This window comes from Rhinatrema bivittatum, chromosome 6, assembly GCF_901001135.1.
Source record: "Rhinatrema bivittatum chromosome 6, aRhiBiv1.1, whole genome shotgun sequence".
Lineage (NCBI taxonomy): Eukaryota > Metazoa > Chordata > Amphibia > Gymnophiona > Rhinatrematidae > Rhinatrema > Rhinatrema bivittatum.
Window position 1 is genome coordinate 295,017,654 of NC_042620.1, and position 21,062 is coordinate 295,038,715.

At 45.7% G+C, this 21,062-nt stretch overlaps 1 protein-coding gene across 1 annotated transcript in view; it reads right to left on the minus strand.

Moving 5' to 3' along the window:
- The window catches only part of DRP2 (dystrophin related protein 2), a 67,653-nt gene that overhangs the window by 41,503 nt on the left and 5,088 nt on the right, over positions 1 to 21,062 (minus strand). The window contains exons 3-4 of the mRNA XM_029607380.1: positions 9,939 to 10,095; positions 7,649 to 7,769 (exon numbers count right to left, since the gene is read on the minus strand). Of these exons, the coding sequence (XP_029463240.1) occupies positions 7,649 to 7,769; positions 9,939 to 10,095 (278 nt within the window). The remainder of the gene's footprint in view (positions 1 to 7,648; positions 7,770 to 9,938; positions 10,096 to 21,062) is intronic.

Genomic DNA, 21,062 nt, shown 5'->3' on the forward strand with positions numbered 1-21,062 from the left:
CGCAGTTTGTGGACAATATAAACTGTACTCTTGAAGGTCCTACATAGAAAAATGTATTTGTTGCTGTTAAAAATACTAAAAAATATAAATGGGTGACAGTATTTTTTTGTGTTTTGTAATCAAGAATGTGCCAAAAGAATAATATGCTAAGCCTGTATATGTGATGATGCCATTTCAAACAATGTATCTGCAAGTCTACATAGAATGCGCTGTGCATATAATGTATAATGTTTTATGCTATTTGCTATCTTGTCTTTGCAGATTGTGATTACCTAAGAGTTTGACTTGATTTCAAACAGTGGTCTACATGTCTTCCCTAATAAAGTGGTCACTGGTTAGAAAAATACACTTCCTGGTTGGCTCCTTTCATTGTGTGGTTTTTGTGTAAAGGGTTCACTTGCTTGCTAGAATACCCTGGCACATTCCAAGTAGCCACTTATCTAGCAGGCAAGACCATATGGGCTATGACATTCAATTGCACGCTTGGTGTATGCTCCTAAGGAAGACACCAAGAAAATAAGATTATTACTGGGGACCTTCAGTATTGTCTCTTGTTGCCTTCTTCACACTGCATACTCTTAGTAAACTTCTGCTAACATGGGCCTGTATGTAAGATGGACAGTAGCTAGCTGCCCAACACAGTATATTGTGTACATGTAGAGCTTGTGTGGTGTTAAGGGGAAGACTTGATCTTTGGTCCCCTCACTTGTGTCATGACTCAAAGGCTATCTGTACCCAACCATTTGTACCTTTCACAGCAAACCATTGGAACAGAGTGTCAGCTGCTGTGTGACAACTAGGGAGGAGGAGTGAGGGAGTATAGTCGTGTCGAGAATGTCCATAGGCCAACAGCAGAGTTCTAGAGGGCTGCTGCTGCTTGGGACCAGGCAGCCTATAACATGCGTAAGGTAAGGATGACTTTACAGGTAGTTTCCAGATCCCAGGCATGGTACTCAGTCTGTGGAAGGCTGCCTGTACCAAACAGCAGCAGCAGAATTCCAGGCCCTCAGCTCTTCCCCTGTGGACATTCTGGACAAGACACTACTCCCTCACTCCTCCTCCCTAGTTGTCACCCAGCAGTTGACACTCTGTTGCAACAGTCACCAAGTACACAGCAGTGTCAAAGGGAAAGGTTGGGTAGTGTACAAGTGAAGCACCGAAAGTGCTAAGCAAAACCTGTTCCCTAGATTCTACAGCAGATAAGGCCACACATTCTCTATGTAGGCACAGGAATGCTATAGATCTACATATGGCAGAAAGAAGGTAGCCCTACCCTGCCAGTGTATACAGAGGACAGAGTGAGTATCAAATGATGGGGCCTGGGATGGCAGCTTCTATGTCAACTGTGCATGATATGATCAACAGAGAGGAGGCTAAGGAGACCAGTGACTGGAAAAAGAGACTCTCAAATAGGACTGCCACAGGCCTCTGGCACCTGCCAAGCAACCCCCCCCCCCCCTCCCACATACACACAAACACAACCCCCTGCACTGGGTATCTCACTACATGCTGCCACTAAACCCTCATCCAAACCATTCATCTGAATCAGCCCAACACTGATGCCATTAGGTGATCCTTGCCACTCCACGTTCCTGCCATCCCAGCATACCCACATTCATCCACTTCCTCCCTCCCTAAAGTGGCAAGCCTTAGTAACAGCTTAAGCTCTGGGTAGCCTACACACTCTCAAATAACTGGAATATTAGGCCCACTCCAAGTACTAGGTTAAAAAGTCTCCATGGTGGGAGGTGGAGGGTGTGCATTATAGGCAAAAGTCAACTAATATGCACACTTGTAAGACTGCATATTTGATGTATCATGCTGTCAAGTTTTATATCTCCGCCCTTCACTCAAAGCCAGGTATAAACAGTAAGCAGACTAGGGGAAATTTTAGAGTACAAGGCCTGAGGCCATGCATACTGCAGCCCATATGGTCAACTTTCAGAGGCTCCCCTTCTCAAGAGTGGAAACACTTGATCACTGCTGTGCAAAACCAATGCACACACACACTGCCTGCTCTGGGGTATGGATTGCTGTGGTAAGGGAGGGACCTCTGAGTGCAACAGCACCCCCAGAGACAGATTGACAGAGGGTAACACAGTACGTCACTCACTCTGACACACTTATCTTTTGAGTACGGACTACCTGCAGCACTTCGTGCACCTACACATTAGAGATGTGCATTCATTTTTCCGAATTGGAAAATTGCAATGAAATTGTCCAATTCGGCATGTTTCAGGGAGCCCGAAAAAAATCAGGATTTTCCCACTTTTTCGCAAACATTCATGACCCCTCCCAACTCCCCAAAGAAAGAAACAGTGTGGGCCATATTGGCTTAAGAAAACGATATCACCACCCTCTCCCAGCACCTCCCTCCTCCGAACCCGGATATGAAAATCTCAGGCACGCCTCCAGCATTGCTGTCAGAGCTACACTGGAGCCCCTGGGAGCGGTACAAATATTCCACACTCCTGGCGACCTTTGGCATTTTAGGGAGGTCCAAGTAGGTGGGGATAGGGATTGCTGGTGGGTGAGGCGGAGGTCCAGAGGCAGATCTGGGATTTTCAAACTGGGAAGGGAGAACATCAGACCACTATGGCCCACTATGCCTTATTTTGGGGGATGGGGAGAGGTTGGGGGAATTGGGCCTGCTGGCCTGTAGGATTTTTTTTATTTTTTATTTTTTGTACTAAACCAGTAATATGTTCTGAGGCAATCCTAAACTTATCCAGATTATAGTTAATATGAGCATTATCAGGCTAAGTTATCTGCTGACTTTGCCCCATTTCCAGCTAAGTTATTTGCCAGCTAATAATTTAGCCAGATAACTTGGTGACAATCAACAAGGTGGGAAATTTAAAATCCCAGGATTTGTAATTGCCCAGCTAAGTTAGTACTGATTAAGTTAGTACTGATTAAGTACTAACTTAGCTGGACAAACCCCTTTGAACATGAACCTCAAAATAACCCTTATAGAGGAAAAGCAGAAGTTTCTCTGAAGTAGTAGAGCATGAAAGTCAAGGAGGAAAGGAGTCTAGCCTGATTTTTTACCCTGGTATACAAGAGAAATTAAACCCTAAACAAATCCCTAGGGGAGTTAAGGCAATAAATGTATTACTTGACCTTGCATAAGAGTCGACTTGTTTTGGAGCTAGTGTGTTGTGTACTACACCACAAAATTACTCAAATAAGGTTCAAAATGACTCAGATAAGATTTAAAAAAACCAGAGAGCTGATAGTCTGATGCCTGGAAAACATATTTTCCTTATCAATGTATCATTTTGGTATACAATTCACTGGAGGGCTCTTGGAGATTTATTCTCCGCTGCCTCTCCCCCCCACCCTTCTTACTGCTCCCACCATATAGAAAAGAACCCCATCGTTCTTTAAGTGTAACAAGGAGCTGGGGGTTTCACAAGAGACATGATGTTCATGTTGTGGATGATACTCTAATCATTGGGATAGGCCAAAATGTTTTTTAAAAGGTGAGTGGTGGGGGGTGGGCTAGTCACAAGAGAGGAGTCATCTGCTGCTCTCTTCCTGGTCCTGAGATTCACCTTCATCTGCTCCTAGCTCTTGGTGTGCATCTGACCCGGCGATGTCTGGCATCATCAGGCGGCACAGGTGCTTGCCTACATAAGAACTTGCCCTGTGGTGCGCATTTGGAGGATCACGAGATAAGAGACATCTACTTCAGTGTTCTTTCACCCTAGCTTGATAGTAGCCTGGTAGAGAGTCCATCAGGCTAGTGCGAGAGAACTTTGTAGAAATCTCATCTTTGTGTGACTTTCCTCGTTCCAGATCACGTCAAATCTTCACCGAGGTCTACTATGCTGTTCGTACATCTCACTCTGCATGTATAACTGGCCCCAAATCCCTAGACCAGCACCAAATCCTCACCTCGAGTTACTAGCTGGCCCTCCTACAGCAGTATAAATAGTTGACCACTATGTGTGCCACCCCAGAGGCTCAGGCTTTCGCTCTCTCTCTCTACTCCACTCCTCTCCCTGCCCAAAAATGTCCGAAACAGAATTTGTGATATTTATCCAGGAAAAAAGGTGTAGTTATTTCCAACTTTAAAAATGTGCAATAGTTTGCGTTACGCTATCGCACCACTGCATTAATGCCCCTCATTTTCATTGATCCCGCCCAAACCCCTCCCCAATCCTGCCCTTTGAATAAATTTATAAAATTTGTACTCGCGCCGCATGTTGTGATAACTATTGTGTGCGTTATGGCATTATCGCGTGCGTTAATACCATACCAGGGCTGGTGCAAGGGGATTATGTGCCCTAGGCACCTTCTGCCTTGTGCTGCCTCCCCCCCCCCCCCAGTTGCACCGACACCCCCGCACCCTGGTCACAGCCCCAACTCCTACTTCCAGGGGCAGGAACCACATGCCGCCACTCCCCCCCCCCCCTAATTTAAATAAAATAACCCCTCCACCCTCCTGACCCCCCCCCCCCCCCCCGAAGACTCATGAAAACCCCTGGTGGTCCAGCGGGGGGCCCGGAAACAATCTGATGCTCCCAGGCCGTCAGCTGCCACTAACCAAAATGGCGCCAGTGGCCTTTAGCCTTCACCATGTAACAGGGGCTACCTGTGCCATTGGCCAGCCCCTGTCACACGGAAGGGGCAATGGATGACCGGTGGCATTTTAATGGTGGGCGCCCTTAGTGCTTCCACTGGCCCTGGCCATAACGTATTTTGATAAATGATCCTGAATGTAACATAAAAGGTGAGTGCCATAATCACCAGCAAGCATCATGCCACTGGCCTTTTAAAGAAGCTTTTGCTTCGGAAACCTTACGCAGCATTTTAAAAACAGAGAAAGGTTGCTAAAAATGTTTTGGAATAGTATCTGTTATAGCACATGAAGGCGGTTTGTTACAGCTTGCTTTTCCAATTGATTTTACCAAAGGTACAGCAGCAGCTATTAATATCGGTATCAACACTTTTTTTTTTTACACTATGCCAAAAAAAAGATTCTTTAAAAGAATATCTAAAAAGTGTCAAAATTGCTTCCATAAAGTACTGACGGCTGCATGGCAGCGGCAGCATTCTGGCCTGAACTTATGCCAGAAGTAAATAATATACTGCCAGGGGTGAATAAAAGCTGCAGACGTACCCTGATTGGTAAATTGTTGTTAATTAAAGTACGTTTAATAGTTAAACACTGAATTCTATTGAAAAGGTTGGAGAAAGAATGTCCTGATCTTACAAGGTGGGGGAAGAGGTATTTTAGATTTATTATATATGGCGTTTAAAAACTTAGAGGCAAATTTTAAAAGCCCTTCGCACGCCAAAGCCGGGAGACGCCCGCAGAATTCAGGCCGGCATGTGCCGCGCAGATTTTCAAAGGTGCCCGCGTACGCGTGTATCACCCAGTGTGCGCGCAAAAATATTTTTTGAAAAAAGGGGCGGGGTCTGGGCGGGGCCCGGGCGTTCCTGACTTTATGAATGAAGCCAGTGCGTAAATATGTACACGCACACGCGCGCGCCCGGGTCCCCTACCTCGCAACTTTACTTCTGCGATGGATAACGTGTAAGTAGGAAAATAAAAAAATCTAGGCTAATCAGCAGGGGTTTAAGGGTTCATGCTAACAGGGAAGCTATTTAACTAGGAGGGGTTAGGAAGTCCTATCCCTTGCCTGGGCAAACTGGGAACGAACTGGTAATTGCGTCAGCACACGTCTACTGAAATCCCCCCACTTATTAAGTAGAGGCAGCATTTGTGAGTACATGCGCGCGACCATATAAAACTGTGCTCCTGTATGCGCGTACAGCCTATTTTATACCATGCTCGCATATACGCGCACGTTATAAAATCGCCGCATCCTTTGGCGCGAGCCGGCATATGCTCGTAGACGTGCGCCAGGGCGCCGGCATCAAAGTTACCCGCCCCTGTTATGATACCAGTTCGATCAAAAATGGTCTTTTGCAAAATATGGGATTCATATATTCCTTCTATTCCTGTGGACGAATAAAAAAAAAAAAAAGTTGAATTCCACTAACAAAAAGTTCTCATTTTCTTGATTGTGGCGACAGGGATATATTATAGACAAATGATTACAGTCATGTTCTTGCCCTGCTTTTGTTTTTTTTTGTTTTGTTTTTTTTAATGCGGAAATATTTTAATGCTGGAGAGAAACGGGGAAATGCTGTGGTTAATGCTGATAATTCTGAGTTAGTGTGTCATGCTGTGGCCATTCCAAGGATTTGTCACGCGAGACGTGACAAATCATGCGGCATCACGATTTCTGTCTGTCTGTGGCCGAGGACCTCTCTGATGATGATGTTTCAGTACTAGTGCAGGGCAGACAATCAGGACAGCACCCCCCTTTTTTTTCCCCCACAACTTATAAGTTAACTTTGTAACCCCCGATGAAGGTGAAAAAAAAAAAAAAGGGCTTGTTGGCGAGTATTAGCAAAACACAGGAGAATGAACTAACTTAGCAAAAAATCTAAGAGCGATGGAGAACCCTGCGCTGAGCCTTAGTAAAACATATGATAAAGAACTACCAAGCAAAAAAGAATCGTGCCGGTAAGACATGCGAGTTGAACGGTTTACAAATTTGCCAGACAATATTGATTAGCTTTTCTTCAAAAAACACTGGGGATTTACATTTGTTGATTAACTGAAACCTTGCAAGGTAGAGTGTTTTTATGGCAGGTAACGATTAGATAAAGATCACCTTTCTTCAGTTTGCAGAGCATACATTAACATACCAGTTTTCACTCATTTTGTAATAAAAATAAGAATTTCTTCTTATAAAATTATCTTCTAAAAACATTTTCCTGAGCCATAAATTTAGGGAATTCTTTTGCATGTTTGTTAAAAAAAATTAGCTTTAAGCATGATACACCACTTTAGTATCTTAGGATTTCACATATGCCCAATAAAGACAAGTTATATTAAAAAGGTACATATTTGGATGACTAAGCTTTTATGGGCAGAATGAAGGGTGTCAATGCAGTGTCTAGAGTAGTTTCTCCTCTGGCACATGATGAATATCTGTTTTTCACAGTAAAGGAGCCAAATATGTCATGTTCTTTTGTGACAGTTGCTTTTTGGCCTTCAGAAAGCAAAGGGGTAGATTTTAAAAGGGTTGCGCGCGGGCGTACATGTGCGCACACTACCCGGCGCACGCACATCTATGCCCGATTTTATAACTTAGGCGGGCGCAAGTTATAACATCGGAGGTCGGCGCGCTGCCTTCCCTTCCCCTACCTCCCCCGCCCTTTCCTCCCCTACCTTTTTCTTGTTTTCTTTCTTGTTTTAAAACTTACTTCAGCCCTGGGGCTGAAGTAAGTTGCGCGCGTCGGCCAACTGCCAGCACGCGATCCCCAGCCCAGCAGCCGTGCAGAGGCCTCTGGCCACGCCCCCTCCCCGCCCCCTCCCCGCCCCTTTTTGCAAGCCCCGGGACTTACATGCGTCCCGGGGCTTTACGCACGTCGCCGAGCCTTTTTAAAATAGGCCCGGCGCGCGTAACCTTTTTAAAATCCGGCCCAAAATGCTTTGGGCTGTCTTGAGCCCCACAGTCCCTGAAGAAACTGAGAGCTGCTCTCTAAGCCACAATTCTGCAATGTCCAGACAGGAGAGGAGGAGGAAGCCACACTGGCCTGAGGATGAAGGCTCCACACGTACCTTTGCTCTCCAGAGACGGTTCCTCTGGTTCCTCAAGGGGATGCTGGGATAGGAAGAGCTGCGCTGACTCCAGAACAGAGTAAATGTATGGGCCCCTACACTTCACTTCCTCCATGAAAGTCTGCAAGGAGGGGAGAAGGGACAATAAAACACTGAAATGGTGCAGCTGATCTCTTGCAGCAGGGGTCGGCAACTCCCCGGCACTGTACGCAAAGCCCTCCTAGCCAACAAACCGCTTGCTAGAAAATGCTGGCATGAGACAAGCATAGCCAGCCCACGATGTGTTAAAATAAACTAAGTGCCAGCAGTGTCAGGCAGGGCACATCAGGGTTGGCAGCTATAGAGATCAGAGATGCCACCTCCTCCCTATCTCCTTGTGGCATATCAAGACAGCAAATATCCTTCCCCTCCCCCACAGCAATGGATACCCCATCCTCCATGACTGCAGAGGAACCCCCATAGTCCAGATCAGAGGCACCCCCTCCCCCACCCCCGGTACCCTCAGTGTGGTTTTATCAAGGGGATAGCCCTCCCCAGCGGTACAGTAAACAGTGCTAAGATCATTATTGACCCTTTTTGGTACCAGGTCAAAAAGAAATTGCCAGCCCCTATGCTATGGTTTCTCTGTTTCTTCAGGCTCCAATATATCATAGAGTGAAATGAGTACAATGTCACCTGATTATGCTTTTCCTGAGCAGAACTCCTCCTCCCTCTTCTTCTCAACATTAAAATCAGAAAATGTTACTTCTACAGATTTTGAAGTATAAGAGATGGTTCTGTTTGTCTAATTGGTTTTATGCCTTCTGGCTCTTGCTTATATTGATTTTATATATATTTTATTTTTCTGTTTATGCTTGCTTTACTGCTGTTATTGCTCTTATGTACTGATTTTAATATGAATTGTGTTCTTACTTGTAATTAATTTAGATTTTTTTTTGTTTATTTTGCTTTATTCATCTTGCTGTCTTTGCATTATTGTGCAGCAACTTGGCTGCAACGCTGGAAAGGCAGTTTGAAATACAATTAAATAAGTAAAATAATGCTTGTATTCAAATGTCTAATCATCCCCTTCTCATCACGCTGGTCTCTGAACTTAACTAGTGTTGCTTTTCCTGCCCAATTCAGATGGTTTTTTAAAGAGATATTTGGCGATTTTGTATAGGCAGAATGGAGTTTATGGTAGTGGAGTCTGTTTTAGGAAAAATTTCACCTGGCCTTCTGGGATTTATGGCAGTGGAGTTTGTTTTAAGGAGGGCTTGTTGGTATCATGAACTTGAGTGAGTAGCATGGGAATGGTAGTTGAGTACAATGAGGCAGCTGGATTTGGGTTTTTATGTTATAAATAATGACTTGATTATTGAGTTAGCTCTTGGAGAGGGGGTGTTATCTGAGTTTGTTAGGTGGGTGGATTTTAATGTTTAATTGAGTGGAATTTTAGATATTAATAAGCTTTCATTTTATTGGGTTGCTTTTGTGATATTTATTATGATATATGTCACTTTGTGTTGAATTGCAAAAGCAGTTTATAAATGGAATGAAATAAATATATCTCCCACAGAACAGAGTTTCCTGGGTAGGCTGAGATATCAGAATGCAAACTGAGACCTTTCTGGGAATTAGAGAAAGATGGTGCTACTTGTTAATCTTGGGGGGGGGGGGGGGAAGCAGCTTTTGGGGAGAAATGACTTCAGCAACATCCTTTGAAAAAGCAGAGAGGTATCTAGCTCAGAGTAATCTCTGGACTGAAGACAGAGCCTGGCTGCCTTCACTTTTTAACCATTGCTAGAAGCTGATAAGAGGTCCTTGTCAGGTTCTTTGATTGGAAAGCCCAACCTGTGTCTGGCCTCCTGCAGATTCTATGGTGAATGGGGATGCCCTTGGAGGACAGCCCATGGTAAAAGGAACAAAGCAGCAAAACAAAGATCTGAAACAGCCCAGAGATATTGACTTGTTTCCCACGCAGCACGGAAAATATTGACACCGTAACCTCTGAGAACTGCTACTGAATTATACGAACACCAGCTAGGACTAGAAAGCTCTAACGCACGGTCTTATACACCTTTCCAGAAAGGCTGCATTCCTTGCATTCACTTATACAGATGTGATATAAGTTAATGGGTGCTGTTAGGGTCTTTTAATATAGGGAAATACCGTCGTGCATGCATTTGGCACGGTTCTATCAACGAAACGTGTGAGCGACGTGGCACTCATGCTACTGGGGAGACAGGGATAGGGAAAGTTCAGAATGACAGTGATTTAGCGGCATCCGAGTTTATGTGGGATAACTTACCGCGTGCATCTCTTTTTCTTGCTGCACTAGGGCAGCATCCCCGCGGAGCGGCAGCTGCGCAGACAGCTCTTCGTCCTTCTGGCTCAGCCAATCAATGATCTCCTGCAGCGGGAGCTGCAGCTTCCCACTGTGGTCCATGAACGCTTCCAGACGAGCCCTGCGGTGGAAGGAGAGCAAATTACTTATCCAGCAGGACACGCTGAAACGCCGGTATCATCAGAAGTAGCCTCTGCCAGTCAAAGATCAGGAATCCGTGCGGATTCAGCCGCCTGCCCCAGGACTGTTCCTCCTGAGGTCCAACCCTGTGATTCACTCAGCTCACAGATTGTTTGTGGGTATTTGTGGGATTGTTTTTTGCCCGAGTTTGAGTAATCCCAAAGACAATGACGGACAACCTTATCAGTGTAGCGCAGTTCCTGTCTGTCAGCCCTATTTTATTTATTCATTCTTTTCACTTGAAAAATCATAAAGTGGGTTACAATCTAACAACAAAATAATCAATACAGCGGTCATAAAATACGCAAAACCCATCAATAAATACAGCTTTTTTTTAAAAACTAGCAAAAACAACAAAAAATAAAAATCAGCAGCAGAAATATGCCATATCAATCTAATGCCCTATCCCAAAATAACACAGTCGCTAAGCCTGATTGCTGGACTCCTAAGTAATACCTAGGCCAGGTCACAGGATTAGCCATACAACTGTTTAAACAACCACATCTTTCTTCTTTTAGGAAAAACCAGGTAACTACTCTCAAGATGAGCTTCTGATCGAACAGAATTTCAGATAACCGGGGTGAAGGAGTTACAGGCAAGGAAGGAGGATAGTACAATCTTGTGGCAGATAAACTAAATAAACAAACATAAGAAAACCACTAAACTTACAGTCTGGGTCACTCCCTGTGATCAGGCCGGCCCCTCAGGAATGTACAAGCAGCACAGAACCTGTTTTCCACTTTCCAATGGTGTCCGTGCCGCACGACAAACCCCGGAGCACCCACGTGTCAAAAGCGGTCTGAAGAGCCGGCTTACGGCCCGGGGAAGGCTTGAGGACTGGGTTACAGGAATGCAGCGAGCTTGCAGTCAGAATGCTTGCATCATTTCTCCTTCATCAATTTATCCCTTTCAACCTTACAGCACTTGTCTTGCATGCATAAGTTTATGCTTCCACAGTTTTTTTTTTCCTGTGGATTTTGTTTCCCTTCCAGTGGTTCCAAGAATGAAAACCTTGAGTAAAGGACGCACAATTTAAAAATTGTGCAAGAAAACTGACTTCCAGGCTTTTACTGGACACTAGACGTACGCTGGTCAGAAACGACAGGATTTGAGAATTTGCAGGTTTCACTGTGTAGCACAGACCAAGTCGGGATTGGAAAGGTGGCCTCCAGGGAGTACACACATCTTCCAAAGGCGTTCTTTAAATTGTGCGTGTCTGATCAGTCCCTGGTCCTCTCTTTTCCCCTCTCTTTCTTAATCTTCATTCCTTTCTCCCCTCTTCCACTCGATTCAGCTTCCCTCAATGCCACCCCTCCTACCCCAAAATATCAATCTTCGTGCTTCACCCCCCCCCCCCCCCCTGGTCATCTCTCCCCGCCTCAACTCTCAATCCCCCCCCCTCCCCTCCATTTTCATTCCTCCGCTCATTCTCAGTCTTCCCCATCACCAGCTCATTCCCCTATCTCAGCAGAATAGGACAACAGTGTCCCCAGCTTCAACTCATGTTATGTGTGCAGCTCCTTTTAGCAACTCACAAGGAAACAAAACTGGGGCTTTGAGTCACCGGCTGGCAGTGTGGTGGCCTGGCTGCTTGCCAATCTGTTCAAAAGTTTATTGGTCAGAAAGAGACATTATGATGTTAGACTTTTTATGGGAGTGTAACAGACAGATAGAATATTTTCCCCCTAATTATGCCCGATCTTAAATTTTGCTTATGGTGTCAGCTAACCAGATGTTACCATCTGTCTAAGAAGCTAGATTAAAAATTAAAAAAAAAAAAAAAAAGGACAGGGCTTTAAGAGAGGGAGCGCTTAGCTGCTTTGATGTCTCAGCCGGGGCCTTGCTACCAGTAGCAGCGGCTTCTTGAGTCAGGCCCCCCGGCACTGGTGGAGGCTCTGGTCACGCTTCCTTTGGGCCTTCTTCCATAGAGATACGTTTTAAGAGCCGCGCACAGGTGTACATGTGCGCACATTTGCTTACGCGTGCACGTGGACGTGGCTATTTTAAAAGATACGCTCATATTTATGCGCGTTTTAAAATCGGCTATTTGCGCGTACATGTGCACACGATTTCATATCGACGCGCGCATGTGCTCGCAAACGCCGCCTTGCTCGCACAAGTCAGGGGGGATTTTACTAGACATGCACGTCAACACAATTACTTCTATTCCCAGTTTGTCCCCAGGTTGCCCCAGTAAAGGAGAGGACTTTCTATCCTCCCATAGATAACCAGTCTCCCTTTTTCCCTATTAGGCCCTCGCCTTAAAACCCTGCTGACTACCCTATTTTTCTTTGTTTTACAACTTGCACGCCATCCACAGCAGAATTAAAACTACGTGATAGGGAACCCTGGCGCGCTGGGTGCGCGTAAAGACTTACGCCCAGGCTTCATTGTGCAATTCCAGCTCTCAAGTCCTGCCCAGGCTCCGCCCAGACCACGCCCAGCGAAAATCATTTTTGTGCGCGAACCAGGAGATATGCGCGCTCCTGTGCGGGTTTTAAAATCTGCGCGGCACGGGCCCCAGTGAGTCACACGCATATCTCCCGGCTTCGGCGCGCATAGAGCATTAGTTATTTATCTTGGATTTCTACACTTTCTTTCCAATGTTAGCTCAAGGAAGTTAACACCAAAGCAATCGTAGATGTAGCCCCTGCCCCAATCTGGTCACAGGCTCAGGGGCTCACTGGGCAGGTCGTGGGCCAGAGCAGTACCTATGCCTCCCGGGTTCTTCCTGCACAGGGAGGAAAAAGGTCAAATTATCAAGGCCTTTAGGGTTTTCTATATTCCCTGGAGCTCTTCTGCACACCAGATCAGACAAGGTCAGCCAAAAACACAACACTGCACACAAAAGCAGTTGTGCAAAAATAAGTCTTTACTGGTCACTGACGGCAGGGAAACAAAATCCACAGCAGTACACTAAGCGTTACTGCGCCAAATGTTTCAGGAAAATAAGTCCTAAAACAAGATAACTCAACTCAGTCTCTCTCAGTAGCATAGGCTGCACATCCTTGTCAGGTAAGCTCTCTGGGACAGGAAGCCTCTCTCTGGGATCTTTGGAAAGCAGCTCTCCCTTTTTCTCTCTCTTCCAGTCTCACAGCAGATGAGTCTCTGGCCGATTCCCCTTTTCTGTCACCATCTCTTCCGGAGCATCCTCTAACGGGCAATTTTCTTGCTAGAACTCCTGTAAAGGACAATCCTCTTATTCCAAACGTCTGCAGCACTTTCCCAGCAGAGGTGAGGAATATGCATCTAATCCTGTCTGCCTTGAAAGTACTTCTTGTCTTCCCCAGACTCGCTCTGGACTCCTAACATACTTCTTCCTCCTTCTGGAGAGCCGGACACCCTGACCTTGGACCCCAGCCACTTCCTTAGGATAGGATACTCCTGCCGAGAGAAGATCCAGCTCCAGCACTGCAGCTGCACTTCCCTGTTAGAGAGGAACCTTCAAATGCCACCTCTCACTGCAGAATGTCATCCCTCTCTAACCACTCCTCCCTCTATCCTGGCATCACGCACCGGGTTCATGGCCTCTTGAGACCACCAGCAAGAGGCTGCTACCACTACTAATTCTGGGTCCCCTTCTCTAGGAGAGGGTTTACAGATTTTGAAAAACAAAATGAGAACATAAGAAATGTCATACTGGGTCAGTCCAAGCCCCAAATCCTGTTTCCAACAGTGGCCAATCCAGGCTACAAGTACCTGGCAAGATCCCAAGGGGTAGACAGATTCCAAGCTGCTTATCCCAAGAATAAACAGTGGATTTCTGCAACTCTACCCTTAGTAATGGTTAATGGACTTTTCCAACAATATAAATAAAAGGGACCCAAAAAATAACTATATTTAAATGGTCAGCAGTAATAGCACAAGAAACGAATGGTGTCAGAAAGGTATCAGTAAGCCTGACGGTGTGCCTGGCTAACAAAGGCTTTAGGACCACCTGGACTGTTCAATCATCTACCTTAAGTTCAATTATATTTTTTGAGAAGTTTTTTTTTAAACTGACACCTTTCTGTACTGAGTTCAGTTCTGGAGCCCCATAATCTCAAGAAAGGAGAAAGACAGGATCGAGGCGGTCCAGAGAAGGGTGACTGAAGGATCTGAACATGTACACCCCGGAAGAGAGGAGGTGCAGGGGAGATATGATACAGACCTTCAGACACCTGAGAGGTTTCAGTGATGCACCATCGTTGGACCTTTTCCATTGGAAAGAAAACAATAGAATTAGGGGTCATGAAATCAAACTCCAGCGGGGATGACTCAGAACCAATGTCAGGAAATATTTCTTCACGGAGAGGGTGGTGGAGACCTGGAATGCCCTTCCGGAGGAGGTGGTGAAGACAAAAACTGTGAAAGAATTCAAAGGAGCATGGGATAAACACTGTCCATCTCTAAAGGCTTGAGGATGGACATGAAGAAATGTGTGCAGGGGGATAACTTGCTGGTGCGGTGGTTACCACCCTTAGCAGAAGGCCTGGAGAGATTACTACCCTTAACCAATAAGCCTTGATGCTTTTAATATAACTGCAACACTGCTCCCTGCTTCGACAGTAGGGGGGGGGGAAGAGGAATTGGATTCAGACAATAACCAAGAGGGCCCCAACTTCTGTGCTCAGGCATAAGGGAAAAAGCACAGGACGGCTTCTACGGCAAAGTCCATAAGCAACACACGTCAAGCAGCACTGTCTGACTTTTCAAGAAAGCTCATCACCCAGTAAAAAATGTTGCTAGCTGAAATTTTTATGGGTTATCCTAAGGCTTGGGATAACTGCAGGGAGTGACAGTTACTACCGAGGGAAGCTTGCTGGGCAGATTGGATGGACCATTTGGTGGTTTTCTGCTGTCATTACTATGTTTCTATGGAATTGGCCTTCCCTGGAGTAGAGGAATGTACCATCTCTGCCACAGTGCCCCCATGGAAATTTAATGTAATAGTTAATTCCTATTCCTATATAATAGAGTGACCTCTAGTGCCTGTGTGGATTTTTTTAGTTTACAGCTGAAAGGGTAGGAGCTTTTCCTTTCAGTTCCCTTATTTTGGCATAGTACAGGCCTAAAGCCTTGGCTGAAGTGTTGTAGTCAGTTAAGAGATTTACCGCATTTCCAGCTCACATTCAGTGGTTGGTGATTTACCTCTCATTTTTTAGTTGTTTACTCATTGTGCGATTTTTGTTGGAAGGAAGTCTTCCCAACCTTCCTATGCTAGAGACAGGAGTTAAAAGTAGAGATTTTTGTTTTAAAGTCCTTTCAATGACCCTCAGTCTGAAAGACTCTGCTGCCAATCTGGCAAACACTGGTAGATGAAAGATTGGATACATAGTTGGTACCATACTCGGGAGGTCAGAGGAGGGAAAGAAGCCACCACACTGATGCTCTACTAGAGCAAACAGTGGCAGAAGGCACAGCAGAGGAGAGAGGAGAAAATGGAAGATCAAGCAAAGGTTCTCAGGTATTTCAGCAGATTCCCTAATGGGACAATCTGCCCAGGGCAGCTTCACATTCCATCTACAGAAAAATAAGAGACCCTGGGGAAGAGACCACACCTTCACAGTTGCACTATGGATATTAGGCTTATGTCTATTTAGTTTATAATCCCTTTTCTGGTCATTTGGCCATTCAAAGTGATAAACAAGCATAGAAAACGCAAGCAAAATAATACATTAAATACATCAAAATCAAACAAATTTAAAACATGCCCATAGCACAAGCACCCTCTACCCTTTCAACGACCCACCTCCCCCCTCCTGAAATGTGTCTCCCCACTATACCCATCATACACTACCCCATGCGAAGGATTGTCCACCCAACACACAATCACACCCTCACACAACATAAATCACTAGTGCCCATCATGATCACACCCCTCACACAACTATTGGGTCTGGCCACCCTAGCCATCACCCTCTGCAACGCCCAATCAATCATAAAGAAAGCACCAATCCTACAAGACCTACTCACAGACACCAGCCCTGATATCTGTGCCATTACTGAATCATGGCTAAAGAACTCAGACCAGGTCTTCATCAACCAACTCCCAACACAGACATACGACATCTTCTCCATCCCTAGGCCCAAAAATAAAAGAGGAGGTGGCATTCTCCTTGCCGCCAAGAAATACCTGCACCTCAAACTACAGACCAACTCCCCCTCCCCCCCCGAGACTCGAGATTGGGCTCTTTAAATCTAAAACCCTGCAGGTCTGCCTCATCTACGCCCCCCCCCGGCATTCTGGAACAGGACCCGTCCCCCCTCATTGAATACATTACTAACAATATAAAGCCAGACACCCCAGCAGTAATACTCGGAGATTTCAACCTCCACGTAGACATCCACCCCCTCACCACATCCTGCGAAACCCTACTTGTCTCTCTCAAAGCCCTGGGCTTTAAACAGCTCATCACCAATCCCACGCACAAAGCTGGGCACACACTCGACCTCCTTTTTGCTAATACTAGCTTCTCTACACCCCATGCACCAATCACCACACCCATCCCCTGGTCCGACCATTGCCTCATCAACACCCAGCTCAACATCAACACCAACATAAATGCCTCCAACACCAAATCACACAAAAAGACAATTTCCTACCATAGACCATGCTCCTCAGAAGAACTCTCCCAAGCCTTCAATAACGTAAGTGAAAACCTCGACCTCACCAACCCAGATAATGCTCTCCTGTCATGGGATAAGCTTACTGCTGACATAGCCAACAACATCTGCCCCACCGTCCACAAAGTAATAAACCCCAACCAAACAGAAAGAAAACCATGGTACACCTGTGAACTCAAAAAATTAAAACAAGACCTTAGAGCCAAAGAACGCTCCTGGCGAAAACAACCCACCCCCACACTCAAAGTAGCCTACAAACACACCCTACACCTATACCGACAAGCAACACTCCACGCCAAACGTGACTTCTATGCAGCAAAAATTCACAGCTACAAATTCAACCCTACCGCCCTATTCTCCTATGTAGCAGAACTCACAAAGTCCACCACTCCTTTCCCCCCAGGAAGATAATAGCATAGAGAAATGCAATAAACTAGCAGATCACTTTAAAAACAAAATCACCAACATTCTCAATCGTCTCCCCCCCAAACCCACTCACATCGACCTCCCACCCACCACCAACAACATTAACCTCACATCCCTTGATCTCACCACTACGATGGAAGTCAACGCCATCCTAAAAAAGATGCGGCCAGCCACCCACATCGCCGACAACATCCCATCTAAACTCCTCCTCACTATCCCTTCCGTCATAGCAAGACCGTTAGCGGATATCATAAACTGCTCCCTTACCTTCGGGACGGTTCCCGACCCGCTTAAACTCGCCATCGTAAAGCCCCTACTAAAAAAGCCCACCCTCGACCAAAATGATCCAGCAAACTACAGGCCCATCTCCAACCTACCTTTTATTTCTAAAATTCTGGAGAAAGTGGTCAACACACAACTTACCGACTTCCTAGAAGATAACAATATCCTCCACCCCGCCCAGTACGGCTTTCGCAAAAACCGAAGCACGGAAAAGCTCCTACTTGCAATAACAGACACCATCCTAAAAGGCATGGACCACGGCCAATCATACATTCTAGCCCTCTTAGATATCTCAGCAGCTTTTGATACGGTGAACCACAAAATCTTAATATCACGCTTAGCAGAGATAGGCATCTCTAACACAGCCCTATCATGGTTCTCCTCCTACCTTGACCACAGAAAGTACTTAGTCAAACTTGATAAATCCGAATCCACACACATTCCTCTTTCACAAGGCGTACCCCAGGGCTCCTCCCTTTCCTCCACCCTCTTTAACATCTACCTTCTCCCTCTTTGCCACTTATTATCCAAACTGGGACTAAAATTCTTCTTGTACGCTGACGACGTACAAATACTAATCCCCATCCAAAACTCCCTCAACGAAACCCTGCACTTCTGGGAGACATGCCTCACATCTATCAACGCACTCCTTTCCAACCTACACCTTGCACTCAATACTTCAAAAACTGAAATCCTAATTATTACTAATCAACCCAGCTTATCCATTCACCAACTGCAACAGAACACTTCACAAAATCTCACACCTCCGTCCACTGTCAGAGATCTAGGAGTTCTCTTAGATACACAACTTAGCTTCAAATCCCACATCAAATCACTCCTAAAAGGGGGCTTCTATAAACTCCAAACCCTCAAAAAACTTAAGCCTCTCCTCCACGCACATGACTTCCGTACCGTTATGCAAACCACTATACTATCAAAACTTGACTATTGCAACTCACTGCTAATAGGCCTTCCAGCTTTCACAATCAAACCCCTCCAAATCTTACAAAATGCCATGGCTCGCATCCTTACAAACTCAAGAAAGACTGATCATATTACTCCCATATTACAAAACCTCCACTGGCTACCAATCACCTATCGCTCTCAATACAAAACACTTACTATCATACATAACACGCTATATAAAAATAACTCCCCCTGGATCGAAGATATGCCACACTTCCACCAGGCCAACCGTCCTACCAGAAACTCCCTTGCGGGCACCCTCCACACCCCTTCACTCAAAATTGCTCACCTCACAAACACCAGAGCGAGAGCCTTCTCCATCGCCGGCCCCACCCTTTGGAACTCCCTCCCCACCGAGCTCCGACTAGAACCTTCACTTAATCAATTCAAAAAAGGAATCAAGACCTGGTTATTTAAACAGGCCTATCCCAACGCCTCTCAACCCTAGCATTTGACTTCTCCTCAACACTCATTATTTCCCTCTCCCTAGTACAGTGTCCCCCCGCCCCCCTACACACCCTCCCTCCCTCACCACCCCATCCATTTTATGGCTTCCTGATATTCAGTCACCACCTCTCCTTCCCATCGCCACCACCTGCCCCCTTGTACAGTTCCTACCCCACCCCGCCTCCCCTATGCGCTTCATCCCCCACCCCGCGTTACCCCCCACTCTGTCGCCTCTTGTATATAATTAATTTATGTCCAACCTGGTTAACCACATGTAATCTCATTTAATAACTGTGGCGCCCGTTGGCTCTACAGTAAAGTTGTCACCTTTTAACTTCCTATCCTTCCTCCATCTATCATTGTAATTTCCTTTCTCAGTTGTCTGTAAACCGACATGATGTTTTTTTTTTACGAATGCCGGTATATAAAAGTTATAAATAAATAAAATAAAATAAATAAACTACAGAATAGTCTATCTTTAGTCACAGTCCACTAGCTTTCCATTAAATAATTACTACTCCAAACAATCCCAAATCATCTACCCACACCAGCTAGATGTGATCCAATCCAAGGACCATATCCTTCCATCCCAAAGAGCTACATATGCACAATACCCCAACTCATGCCACAGGAAAAATTAGAATTTCTCCCCTCTTATACTGTAGGAAAAAAAAATCAGGTTTTTAACGTCTTCTTAAACACTGGGAGGTTTTACTCTGACCTAATCAAATCTGGAAGACTGCTCCATAATGCAGGAACTGCTTACCAGAAAAACTTGTATCAAGTGCCATAATTATTCACAACAAAATTTTATGCAGGAACACCACCGCAGTGCCCGGCTTCTTTGTTGGCACAGTACCCTTAACCCCTCTCCCCTCCGCAACACAGAAACCGAGAGGGAGTCCATGATTTAGGACCCAGTATTCAGTGTGTGCCCTGTCACCTTAGGGAGAGTCCAGGTTGGAGGCCACAGTGCTAATTCTGTCACTGGCTTATCAATAGGGTTCTGAATGAAAGCAATCATTGGACCCCCCCTCCCCCTATAAATCTATAAACATTTCTCAACCCTAACCGATTCCTAGTGAAAGGGGGGGCCTGAGCAAGGAATCAAATGGAAATATCACACTGGATGATGGAACAGCACCCATTGGACCACCCATCCTAAGTGTCCCCTAAACACTACATGGAAGAGAACCATATGTTATGTTCATACATCTATGAGCCGCAAGACTTGTATTTTTACAGGAGACCAGAGTACTGTGAGACAGCATGAATCTCGCAAGGAGAAGGCATAAAACGAGCGACTGCCGGAGGAATGCCGAGTCAGCAGCAGGGACATACTTTTCCAGCTGGTCTTAACCCGGTGTCAGGTGTGGGTTATACAACTGCCACAAAAAAATCCACTTTCTTTTTATACACAGTGCACTTCACACTGCTCGCATTTCCCAGAGTGGTCTCCAGACGTTAGCTATGGAAGCGCCATGAAACTGAAAAAGCTGAAGCAATTGAAAAATAAACAATGTCTGAAGCACAGAGGTGACTGCAGAATGGAGGTGGTTTGGCTTTGCTCTCAGATCTACTCTACACGTGGAGGAGCCTGGAGAGCCGGAAAAGAAAGTATCATCCTTGAAGTGACATATCCAATTGGTCTTTGCCTGTCATCATTTGTTATGTTAATATGCTAAAGTTAAAAAGGTTCTTAATTTGGGGCCGACCCTGTGGGCCTGGCTGTGGCACTGTCTGACCTTGCTGGTGGAGCTCTGGAACGTTCCGGGGGATGGAATGAGACACAGAGGCTGCCCCGCCCCCCTACCACCACCACCACCACCATGGAAATCCCCCTTCTGGCCCTATGAGAATGCTAAGGGCGTCCCCTGCACCCTGTGAACCGCGAGGGTGCTCCAGTCATCCCCGTACACCATTTGAGGAGGGGAAGCCATAAAGTATGGGGTAGATGGGGAGAGAGATGGTTTTGCTTTAATCACATTTGCTGACAGGCCACTTCAGAGCTTCTAGGCCTCCACTTTTATACAGTTCTGCTTCATCCACCTAAATGATAGGCACTGCTAATCCCGACAAGAATGAATCTTACCAAGGCACATAAATCAACCTTATGGAAATACAGCCTTTCTCTTTTCTAAATCGTGTCTGTCGCTCCCCAGAGACTTCAATGGCATTACC